The sequence below is a fragment of the Podarcis erhardii genome (assembly GCF_964252035.2).
Source record: "Podarcis erhardii genome assembly, chromosome: 6".
NCBI lineage: Eukaryota > Metazoa > Chordata > Lepidosauria > Squamata > Lacertidae > Podarcis > Podarcis erhardii.
In genome coordinates, this window is record NC_138510.1 from 93,057,230 (window position 1) to 93,069,030 (window position 11,801).

Below are 11,801 nucleotides of genomic sequence, written 5' to 3' on the forward strand. Positions count from 1 at the left end.
CAGACGTCGAGGGCTAATTCTGTTTCCGATGATAAAAACCCACCTGTTTCCACCGAAAAACCTTTTAGGGGATCGTTTGCAACAGTTTGCAACCATTTTTGAGTGAATTGCCGATCGTTAGAAATTTTGAAGAAATTGTGACCGCGCGGCTTAGGGATTTTTCAAAAAAAAGTTGTTCAGACGTCGAGGGCTAATTCTGTGTCCGATGATAAAAACGGATGTGTTTCCACCGAAAAACCTTTCAGGGGATGGTTTCCAACAGTTTGGCACCATTTTTGAGTTAATTGCAGAACGTCAGATTTTTGCTGAAAATGTGACCGGCTTAGGGATTTTTGCAAAAAAAAGTTGTTCAGACATCGAGGGCTAATTCTGTTTCCGATGATAAAAACCCACCTGTTTCCACCGAAAAACCTTTCAGGGGATCGTTTGCAACAGTTTGCCACCATTTTTGAGTGAATTGCAGAACGTCAGAAATTTTGAAGAAATTGTGACCGCGCGGCTTAGGGATTTTTTTAAAAAAAGTTTTTCAGACGTCAAGGGCTAATTCTGTTTCCGATGATAAAAACCCACCTGTTTCCACCAAAAAACCTTTCAGGGGAGCGTTAGCAACAGTTCAGCACAATTTTTGAATGAATTGCAGAACATGAGATTTTTGCTGAAATTGTGACCGCGCGGCTTAGGGATTTTTGCAAAATAATGTTGTTCAGACGTCGAGGGCTAATTCTGTTTCCGATGATAACCCCCCCCCCCGTTTCCACTGAAAAACCTGTCAGGGGATCGTTTGCAACAGTTTGCCACCAGTTTTGAGTGAATTGCAAAACGTCAGAAATTTTGAAGAAATTGTGACCGCGCGGCTTAGGGATTTTTTGTAAAAAAAGTTATTCAGACATCGAGGGCTAATTCTGTTTCCGATGATAAAAACCCACCTGTTTCCACCGAAAAACCTTTCAGGGGAGCGTTAGCAACAGTTCAGCACCATTTTTGAATGAATTGCAGAACATCAGATTTTTGCTGAAATTGTGACCGCGCGGCTTAGGGATTTTTTCAAAAAAAAGTTGTTCAGACGTCGAGGGCTAATTCTGTTTCCGATGATAAAAACCCACCTGTTTCCACCGAAAAACCTTTTAGGGGATCGTTTGCAACAGTTTGCAACCATTTTTGAGTGAAGTGCCGATCGTTAGAAATTTTGAAGAAATTGTGACCGCGCGGCTTAGGGATTTTTCAAAAAAAAGTTGTTCAGACGTCGAGGGCTAATTCTGTGTCCGATGATAAAAACGGATGTGTTTCCACCGAAAAACCTTTCAGGGGATGGTTTGCAACAGTTTGGCACCATTTTTGAGTGAATTGCAGAACGTCAGATTTTTGCTGAAAATGTGACCGGCTTAGGGATTTTTGCAAAAAAAAGGTGTTCAGACGTCGAGGGCTAATTCTGTTTCCTATGATAAAAACCCACCTGTTTCCACCGAAAAACCTTTCAGGGGATCGTTTGCAACAGTTTGCCACCGTTTTTGAGTGAATTGCAGAACGTCAGAAATTTTTAAGAAATTGTGACCGCGCGGCTTAGGGATTTTTTTAAAAAAAGTTTTTCAGACGTCAAGGGCTAATTCTGTTTCCGATGATAAAAACCCACCTGTTTCCACCGAAAAACCTTTCAGGGGAGCGTTAGCAACAGTTCAGCACAATTTTTGAATGAATTGCAGAACATGAGATTTTTGCTGAAATTGTGACCGCGCGGCTTAGGGATTTTTGCAAAATAATGTTGTTCAGACGTCGAGGGCTAATTCTGTTTCCGATGATAAAAACCCCCCCGTTTCCACTGAAAAACCTGTCAGGGGATCGTTTGCAACAGTTTGCCACCAGTTTTGAGTGAATTGCAAAACGTCAGAAATTTTGAAGAAATTGTGACCGCGCGGCTTAGGGATTTTTTGTAAAAAAAGTTATTCAGACATCGAGGGCTAATTCTGTTTCCGATGATAAAAACCCACCTGTTTCCACCGAAAAACCTTTCAGGGGAGCGTTAGCAACAGTTCAGCACCATTTTTGAATGAATTGCAGAACATCAGATTTTTGCTGAAATTGTGACCGCGCGGCTTAGGGATTTTTTCCAAAAAAAGTTGTTCAGACGTCGAGGGCTAATTCTGTTTCCGATGATAAAAACCCACCTGTTTCCACCGAAAAACCTTTCAGGGGATCGTTTGCAACAGTTTGCAACCATTTTTGAGTGAATTGCCGATCGTTAGAAATTTTGAAGAAATTGTGACCGCGCGGCTTAGGGATTTTTCAAAAAAAAATTTTTCTGACGTCGAGGGCTAATTCTGTGTCCGATGATAAAAACGGATGTGTTTCCACCGAAAAACCTTTCAGGGGATGGTTTCCAACAGTTTGGCACCATTTTTGAGTGAATTGCAGAACGTCAGATTTTTGCTGAAAATGTGACCGGCTTAGGGATTTTTGCAAAAAAAAGGTGTTCAGACGTCGAGGGCTAATTCTGTTTCCGATGATAAAAACCCACCTGTTTCCACCGAAAAACCTTTCAGGGGATCGTTTGCAACAGTTTGCCACCATTTTTGAGTGAATTGCAGAACGTCAGAAATTTTGAAGAAATTGTGACCGCGCGGCTTAGGGATTTTTTTAAAAAAAGTTTTTCAGACGTCAAGGGCTAATTCTGTTTCCGATGATAAAAACCCACCTGTTTCCACCGAAAAACCTTTCAGGGGAGCGTTAGCAACAGTTCAGCACAATTTTTGAATGAATTGCAGAACATGAGATTTTTGCTGAAATTGTGACCGCGCGGCTTAGGGATTTTTGCAAAATAATGTTGTTCAGACGTCGAGGGCTAATTCTGTTTCCGATGATAAAAACCCCCCCGTTTCCACTGAAAAACCTGTCAGGGGATCGTTTGCAACAGTTTGCCACCAGTTTTGAGTGAATTGCAAAACGTCAGAAATTTTGAAGAAATTGTGACCGCGCGGCTTAGGGATTTTTTGTAAAAAAAGTTATTCAGACATCGAGGGCTAATTCTGTTTCCGATGATAAAAACCCACCTGTTTCCACCGAAAAACCTTTCAGGGGAGCGTTAGCAACAGTTCAGCACCATTTTTGAATGAATTGCAGAACATCAGATTTTTGCTGAAATTGTGACCGCGCGGCTTAGGGATTTTTTCCAAAAAAAGTTGTTCAGACGTCGAGGGCTAATTCTGTTTCCGATGATAAAAACCCACCTGTTTCCACCGAAAAACCTTTCAGGGGATCGTTTGCAACAGTTTGCAACCATTTTTGAGTGAATTGCCGATCGTTAGAAATTTTGAAGAAATTGTGACCGCGCGGCTTAGGGATTTTTCAAAAAAAATTTTTTCTGACGTCGAGGGCTAATTCTGTGTCCGATGATAAAAACGGATGTGTTTCCACCGAAAAACCTTTCAGGGGATGGTTTCCAACAGTTTGGCACCATTTTTGAGTGAATTGCAGAACGTCAGATTTTTGCTGAAAATGTGACCGGCTTAGGGATTTTTGCAAAAAAAAGGTGTTCAGACGTCGAGGGCTAATTCTGTTTCCGATGATAAAAACCCACCTGTTTCCACCGAAAAACCTTTCAGGGGATCGTTTGCAACAGTTTGCCACCATTTTTGAGTGAATTGCAGAACGTCAGAAATTTTGAAGAAATTGTGACCGCGCGGCTTAGGGATTTTTTTAAAAAAAGTTTTTCAGACGTCAAGGGCTAATTCTGTTTCCGATGATAAAAACCCACCTGTTTCCACCAAAAAACCTTTCAGGGGAGCGTTAGCAACAGTTCAGCACAATTTTTGAATGAATTGCAGAACATGAGATTTTTGCTGAAATTGTGACCGCGCGGCTTAGGGATTTTTGCAAAATAATGTTGTTCAGACGTCGAGGGCTAATTCTGTTTCCGATGATAAACCCCCCCCCCCCGTTTCCACTGAAAAACCTGTCAGGGGATCGTTTGCAACAGTTTGCCACCAGTTTTGAGTGAATTGCAAAACGTCAGAAATTTTGAAGAAATTGTGACCGCGCGGCTTAGGGATTTTTTGTAAAAAAAGTTATTCAGACATCGAGGGCTAATTCTGTTTCCGATGATAAAAACCCACCTGTTTCCACCGAAAAACCTTTCAGGGGAGCGTTAGCAACAGTTCAGCACCATTTTTGAATGAATTGCAGAACATCAGATTTTTGCTGAAATTGTGACCGCGCGGCTTAGGGATTTTTTCAAAAAAAAGTTGTTCAGACGTCGAGGGCTAATTCTGTTTCCGATGATAAAAACCCACCTGTTTCCACCGAAAAACCTTTCAGGGGATCGTTTGCAACAGTTTGCAACCATTTTTGAGTGAATTGCCGATCGTTAGAAATTTTGAAGAAATTGTGACCGCGCGGCTTAGGGATTTTTCAAAAAAAAGTTGTTCAGACGTCGAGGGCTAATTCTGTGTCCGATGATAAAAACGGATGTGTTTCCACCGAAAAACCTTTCAGGGGATGGTTTCCAACAGTTTGGCACCATTTTTGAGTTAATTGCAGAACGTCAGATTTTTGCTGAAAATGTGACCGGCTTAGGGATTTTTGCAAAAAAAAGTTGTTCAGACGTCGAGGGCTAATTCTGTTTCCGATGATAAAAACCCACCTGTTTCCACCGAAAAACCTTTCAGGGGATCGTTTGCAACAGTTTGCCACCATTTTTGAGTGAATTGCAGAACGTCAGAAATTTTGAAGAAATTGTGACCGCGCGGCTTAGGGATTTTTGCAAAATAATGTTGTTCAGACGTCGAGGGCTAATTCTGTTTCCGATGATAAACCCCCCCCCCCGTTTCCACTGAAAAACCTGTCAGGGGATCGTTTGCAACAGTTTGCCACCAGTTTTGAGTGAATTGCAAAACGTCAGAAATTTTGAAGAAATTGTGACCGCGCGGCTTAGGGATTTTTTGTAAAAATAGTTATTCAGACATCGAGGGCTAATTCTGTTTCCGATGATAAAAACCCACCTGTTTCCACCGAAAAACCTTTCAGGGGATCGTTTGCAACAGTTTGCCACCATTTTTGAGTGAATTGCAGAACGTCAGAAATTTTGAAGAAATTGTGACCGCGCGGCTTAGGGATTTTTTAAAAAAAAGTTGTTCAGACGTCGAGGGCTAATTCTGTTTCCGATGATAAAAACCCACCTGTTTCCACCGAAAAACCTTTCAGGGGATCGTTTGCAACAGTTTGCAACCATTTTTGAGTGAATTGCCAATCGTCAGAAATTTTGAAGAAATTGTGACCGCGCGGCTTAGGGATTTTTCAAAAAAAAGTTGTTCAGACGTCTTGGGCTAATTCTGTGTCCGATGATAAAAACGGATCTGTTTCCACCCAAAAACCTTTCAGGGGATGGTTTGCAACAGTTTGGCACCATTTTTGAGTGAATTGCAGAACGTCAGATTTTTGCTGAAATTGTGACCGCGCGTCTTAGGGATTTTTTCAAAAAAAAGTTTTTCCGCAGGTTAAATTGTGGACGGCATATTTCTGGTCCTGTGATAAAAAGCCTTCTCTTTCCACCGAAAAACATTTCAGGGGAGCATTTGCAACAGCTGGGCACCACTTTTGAGGGAATTGCAGAACGTCAGATTTTTGCTGAAATTGTGACCGCGCGGCCTAGGGATTTTTTTAAAAAAAGGTTTTTCCGCAGGTTAAATTGTGGAGGGCCTATTTCTGGTCCTGTGATAAAAAGCCTTCTGTTTCCACCGAAAAACCTTTCAGGGGAGCATTTGTAACAGCTGGGCACCATTTTTCAATGCATTGCAGAACGTCTGATTTTTGCTGAAATCGTGACCGCGCAGCTTAGGGATTTTTTTAAAAAAATTTATTCCACATGTTCAGTCGTCGAGGGCTAATTGTTTGTCCGATGATAAAAAGACTTCTGTTTCCACCGTAAAACATTTCAGGGGAGCATTTGCAACAGCTGGGCACCACTTTTGAGTGAATTGCAGAACATCAGATTTTTGCTGAAATTGATACCCCGTGGATTAGGGATTTTTTTTAAAAAAAGTTTTTCCGCAGGTTAAATTGTGGACGGCATATTTCTGGTCCTGTGATAAAAAGCCTTCTGTTTCCAGCGAAAAACATTTCAGGGGAGCGTTTGCAACAGCTGGGCACCACTTTTGAGGGAATTGCAGAATGTCGGATTGTTGCTGAAATTCTGACCACGCGGCTAAGGGATTTTTTTAAAAAAAGTTTTTCCACAAGTTCAGTCGTCGAGGGCAATTTCTGATTCCGATAAAGACCCTTCTGTTTCCACCGAAAAACCTTTCAGGGGAGCATTGGTAAAAGCTTGGCACCATTTTTCACTGCATTGCAGAACGTCAGATTTTTGCTGAAATTGTGACCGCGCGGCTTAGGAATTTTTTCAAAAAAAAGTTTTTCCGCAGGTTAAATTGTGGAGGCCATATTTCTGGTCCTGTGATAAAAAGCCTTCTGTTTCCACCGAAAACCATTTCAGGGGAGCATTTGCAACAGCTGGGCATCATTTTTCACTGCATTGAAGAACGTCAGATTTTTGCGGAAATCGTGACCGCGCGGCTTAGGGATTTTTTTAAAAAAAAGTTTTTCCACAAGTTCAGTCCTCAAGAGCTAATTCTTTTTCCGATGATAAAAAGCCTTCTGTTTCCACCGAACAACCTTTCCGGGGAGCATTTGCATTAGCTGGGCACCATTTTTAAGTGAATTGGAGAAAGTCAGATTTTTGATGAAATTGTGACCGCGCGGCTTAGGGATTTTTCCAAAAAAAAGTTTTTACATGAGTAGAATGAGGTTAAGAACGGACCTCCGGAACGAATTAAGTACTTAATCCGAGATACCACTGTACTGGATTATGTAATGCCAGGAAGTTTGAGGGAAAGCTATCTTGTATGTCATATTAAATATCTGTGTTCCTATGTGCTTTGTCACATATTTTTTTGACTGATGTCACACCTTTTTCAGTTACTTAGCTGAGTCAGACTCTAACCCAGGGGTCAGTAAATTTTTTCAGCAGGGTGTTGGTCCACTGTCCCTCACACCTTGTGGGGGGGCCGGACTATATTTTGGGGGGGGAAATGATGCAAGAGAACCACAAACCCCGGTCGCTGCTTACCTGTGTCCTGCGAGTGGCAGGGGCTGGTGGCGGCGGGACGATGAGCGGTGCACAAAAGGGCATTGGAGAGGGGCTGCGTAAAATGGCGGCCGCTCGAGCGCTGCTGCTGCTGGCACCAACAAAGCCCAGCCCCCTTCCTCCTCTAGGCAGGGCGGGGAGAAGCCAGGAGGAGGGAGGGAGGAGGCGCCGCTGGTGCCATCGTGTGAGAGGGAAAGAACGCACGCACTGGCGATCCACGTGGTGATTCCTGGACTGTTCACGGGCCGGATCCAGAAGGCAATTGGGCCTGATCCAGCCCATGGGCCTTAGTCTGCTGACCCATGCTCTAACCCAAGCCAGTCCTGGGACAGAAATCTCCCCAAGTGCCCATGAGTCCCCAGCAATCACGCCAAGAGCTGTTCCCCAGAATCATTTGCAACACCACAGAGGATGCTGGGAAATACCTGCCATGTTGTGTAGTGGAGTTACTTGGGACCGTCAAACGTGGGCTGGAGCTGAGTCAAGTCTGACGTTTCCCCAGAAGAGGTTATGAACATCTTAGCTTACAAGGCTGTTGTAAGGACAAGTGAGATTTAAAAGGGACGTCGCATATATTTTGTGCTATATGAACAAACAGCAGTTGCCAAGTGATTTTGCACAGGTGAAGAAATAAATGACTTGATGCCTACAAGGAATAGTTTATGGATTGTTTCACACATTACACAGAGGAAAACCTAGGCTTTCAACCAAGAGAGCTGCACTCAGTGGCGATTCCCTGACAAGCACACCTGTACAAGACACATTTGTTACAGTTACAGGTAGGTAGCCATGTTGGTCTGTCGTAGTCGAAACAAACCAAACCAAACCAAATCCTTCTAGTAGCACTTTAGAGACCAACTAAGTTAGTTATTAGTATGAGCTTCCGTGTGCATGCATACCAATAACTAACTTAGTTGGTCTCTAAGGTGCTACTGGAAGGAATTTATTTATTTTTTAAAAAATTATCTTATGTTTGTTACATTCATACTTTATGCTTTAAGGTGTACACATGGGAGCTCTTAAGCGTACAGCTGCGCGCGCACACACACACACACACACACCCCGCATCCACAAATGCAATAAGTGCCATGGCCCTATGAAGTTTTCATTTGGTGAATACGCTCGTGCCTCCTCAAGGAGCCTGACTCTGTGAAGTCCTGAGCACAGTACGTGCACGAGTAGGGCTTCTCTCCGGTATGGATCCGCTGATGCCGATGCAGCGAAGTCAGGCGTGTGAATGCCCCACCACACTCTTCACAACGGAAGGGGCGCTCCCCGGTATGAATTTTCTGGTGCCTTTTCAAGCGGAGCAGCTGGACGAAGGCTTTCCCACACTCTTGGCATTCGTATGGTTTATCCTGCCGGTGAATCACCTTGTGCTTCGACAGCAAGTTGGACGTACGGAAACCCTTGCCACAAGTGGGGCATACGTACGGTTTAGGCTGTTCTCTCTCTGGTTCTCCTGGATCTACCTGGGAAGAGGCCAAACCCTCACTGCTTTGGCTCTGAGCCTTCGAAGACCCTATGATTAAAGGCCCGTCCCTCAGCGTCTTCAAATGTTCTATCTTATGCACATTCCGCAGGTGTCTCCAGAGGTCGACTTTGTGAAGGAACCCTTTGTCGCATTCTGGGCACTTGTTTGGCCTGTCGCTCGAATGGATGAGCTTGTGCGTTCTCAGGTTGGCCGTACGGAAGAACCCTTTGCCACAGACGGGGCACCGGTACGGACGCTCAGCCCCGTGGTACCGCTGGCGTTCCTGCAACCTGCCAAGATGGCAGAAGGCCTCTCCATATTCCTTGCGGCGGTAAGGTAGGACGTCGCCAGATGTTGCCACTGGTTCCTCCTCATCTAAAGAACTGATGATGACAATGTCCTCACAAACCTTGCCTCCGGCGTGCGCAGAAGAATGAGGCTCTGGGTCCTCACCTTCACACTGCAGGTCAAAGTTGGTGCTAGAGGTGATGAAGCCCTTGGCTGTGGTTGAATCGCTCCACTGACCGTATACGCCATTCCTTTTGTCTTCTTCGCAGCGCAGGTCTACAGGGATATCCTGATGGCTGGAAGGTCCATCAAGGCTGCCCTCAGGGCTGGAAGGCAGAGAGTAGTCTTCATCTACGTCTAGCCGGAGGCCACCTTTCTGACCCACCCACTCAGGAACGCAGTCATTCGAGCGATCTTCCCCTGCGCCGCAAGTGTCACTGTCGGACTCCCAGCTCCCTTCCACATCCATCCTTCAGCATCTTAGGGACAGCTCACATACGATGAAGCGCAGAGGTCTCCTCCGTTTGAGCTCTGGTCGCAGCCAAGCCTGCAAAAGGGGAGATAATAATAATAAATAATAATACATTTTTATTTATACCCCGCCCTTCTCGGTTCAGGAAACGGGGCTCAGGGCAGCTAACAAATTTAAAACACTTAATTGCGGCCACAAAAAACAGCATAAAATACAGTAAAAAGCATAACTAACAATAAAATAAAAAATCAATTTTGGGGGAAATCCATCCAATAAACATTAGATGATCCCCAGGGTTAGCTGGCTAAATTAGTCCCACTTTGGCCAGCAAGGAGACGAGGGAAGAACCAGCTGTGGGATCCCAGAGTGGGTAATCTTCATAAAAAGGGGAGGGGGAGGGAATGAAGGGGAATAAAAGATCAGGCTGAATTCAAATTAAAGGCCAGGCAGAATAGCTCTGTCTTACAGGCCCTCTGGAAGGAAGTTAAATCCAGCAGGGCCCTGGTCTCATGGGACAGAGCATTCCACGAGGTCGGAGCCATCACTGAGAAGGCCCTGGTGGAGGATATTCTAACTTCCTTAGGGCCCAGAACCTCTAAACTATGATTATTCATGGACCTTACGGTCCTCTGCAGGGCAGACCAGGAGAGGCGGTCCCATAAGTACGAGGGCCCTAAGATGGGCTTTGTTTCCAAGCAATCCAAAATCCTGCACACTATAGGGGTAGCTAACATGGTGCCAGATGTTTCTGGGAGTTGTAGTATAGCAACATCTGATGGGTACCACAGTGGCTACCTGCTGCCATGGCGACAGCTACTTTTCACTATCCATTGTGGGAAATAAGCCTGCACACTATATCCAAATGGCGAGGGCACAGGCTGCAGCAAAGCACCGCTAGTTTTTTTTAAAAAAAGGATTGGGTAGCAGTCAGAACACTGGGTTAGCGGCAAGAGTAGTCTCATCTGGTGTAAGGCAACTTTTCACAAGTAATCAGGCCGCAGGGCTTCATGAGGTCCCTGTGTTGCCCTCTTACAGCTCAGAAGCTGTTTTCAGAGGGGCTCACTCCCAGTTAACTGGGGAGAGGGGTAAAGGTAAAGGTAAAGGGACCCCTGACCATTAGGTCCAGTCATGGCCGACTCTGGGGTTGCAGCGCTCATCTCGCTTTATTGGCCGAGGGAGCCAGCGTACAGCTTCCAGCTCATGTGGCCAGCATGACTAAGCCGCTTCTGGCGAACCAGAGCAGCGCACAGAAACACCGTTTACTGGAGCAGTACCTATTTATCTACTTGCACTGGCGTGCTTTTGAACTGCTTGGTTGGCAGGAGCAGGGACCAACAGGAGTTCACCCCGTCATGGGGATTCGAACCACCGACCTTCTGATCGGCAAGTCCTAGGCTCTGGGGCTTAACCCACAGCGCCACCCGCGTCCCAGGGGAGAGGGGTACACAGTCTTAATTATTCCATACTGGGTGGGAGGGGAGAGAGAGAGAGAAAGGCCACAGTAGGAACGATTCAATCACCATTTCTATAAAGGTCTTTTAGATGCGATTTGCACCCAGTTGGACTCCTTATTCCCTCACCACAGTTATCAGGTGAGAGCAGCGAAGGGAGTTGCAAAAAAAGAACTCCTAAAAAGGGAAGCAAGCGCCACCAAGCAGCATTCCTGTTTAGCTTTACATTTTAAAATAATGTTTACGCACAAAACAGATACATGGAACAGGTGGGGGTTGTTTTATATTTTTTTTTTGGGGGGGGGGAGGGAACAAAACACATTGCAGAGCCTTCCCCCTTCAACTCCTCCCTCTAAATAGAGGAAAGACTTGACAAGCCGGAAGTCACAGATTTATAAATATGTCATGCACCCAACCCAGCTTTGGCGCAAAGTGATGGATGGATGAAGCGGCGCCCGGGCGGGGGCTGTGTTAACCCGCGGTACTGACCGCTGCAAGTTCTTATTTACCCGCTGTTCGTCTCGGCGGCTCCCCGTTCATCCCGGGAAAGGTTTCCTCTCCGGCTTCAAACCTTTCTTTCCCCCCGCTCCGTGCAGAAATCAAGAGCGCGCCGTGCGCAACGAGGCACCCCTCGCCTCGTTTTGCAATGATGGTTTGCGTCCTTCCACACCCCCCCCCCCCACCAGCAAGAAAAAGAGCCTCGGCATCAACAACATGCCCCCCCCACCCCGTTTTCTCCCCCAACCCTTTCTTGAATGACCAAGTCAGGATCCAATCCCGTTGCTCGCCCTGCCCACATCCTGCTCCTCCTTTCCCCCCCCAGGGCTGCCTGGCGAGAGCGGCTCCTCCTCCACCCTCCCTCCCTTTAAAGTCCGCTCTCGCCTGTGCAACCTACCGAGACCTGTGCATTAAAATAAAATAAAAAATATTGTGGGAAACAATTTGCTACTGTTGCTCAGCAAGAACAAGATGCTTTCCTTTGCT

The 11,801-nt window shown here is 45.5% G+C and overlaps 1 protein-coding gene across 3 annotated transcripts; it reads right to left on the minus strand.

Annotated features, from left to right (window-relative positions):
* Nucleotides 1-7,667: 7,667 nt before the first annotated feature.
* LOC309344367 (uncharacterized protein) lies at nucleotides 7,668-11,508 on the minus strand. Of its 3 annotated transcripts, none has more exons than XM_081866691.1 (2): nucleotides 11,327-11,508; nucleotides 7,668-9,441 (listed from the first exon to the last, which is right to left on the minus strand). In XM_081866691.1, exon 2 carries the CDS (start codon nucleotides 9,361-9,363, stop codon nucleotides 8,227-8,229), a length of 1,137 nt encoding a protein of 378 aa, XP_081722817.1. In that variant the 5' UTR covers nucleotides 9,364-9,441; nucleotides 11,327-11,508; the 3' UTR covers nucleotides 7,668-8,226. The 3 variants fall into 3 exon arrangements, with proteins under 3 accessions (XP_081722817.1, XP_081722819.1, XP_081722818.1); XM_081866693.1 differs by having other exon boundaries at nucleotides 11,307-11,508; XM_081866692.1 differs by having other exon boundaries at nucleotides 11,229-11,508.
* Nucleotides 11,509-11,801: the final 293 nt, after the last annotated feature.

What these genes read in the sequence shown, in the direction of transcription:
- LOC309344367 (XM_081866691.1), bottom strand. Translation starts at nt 9,363, where the DNA reads ATGGATGTGGAAGGGAGCTGGGAGTCCGACAGTGACACTTGCGGCGCA.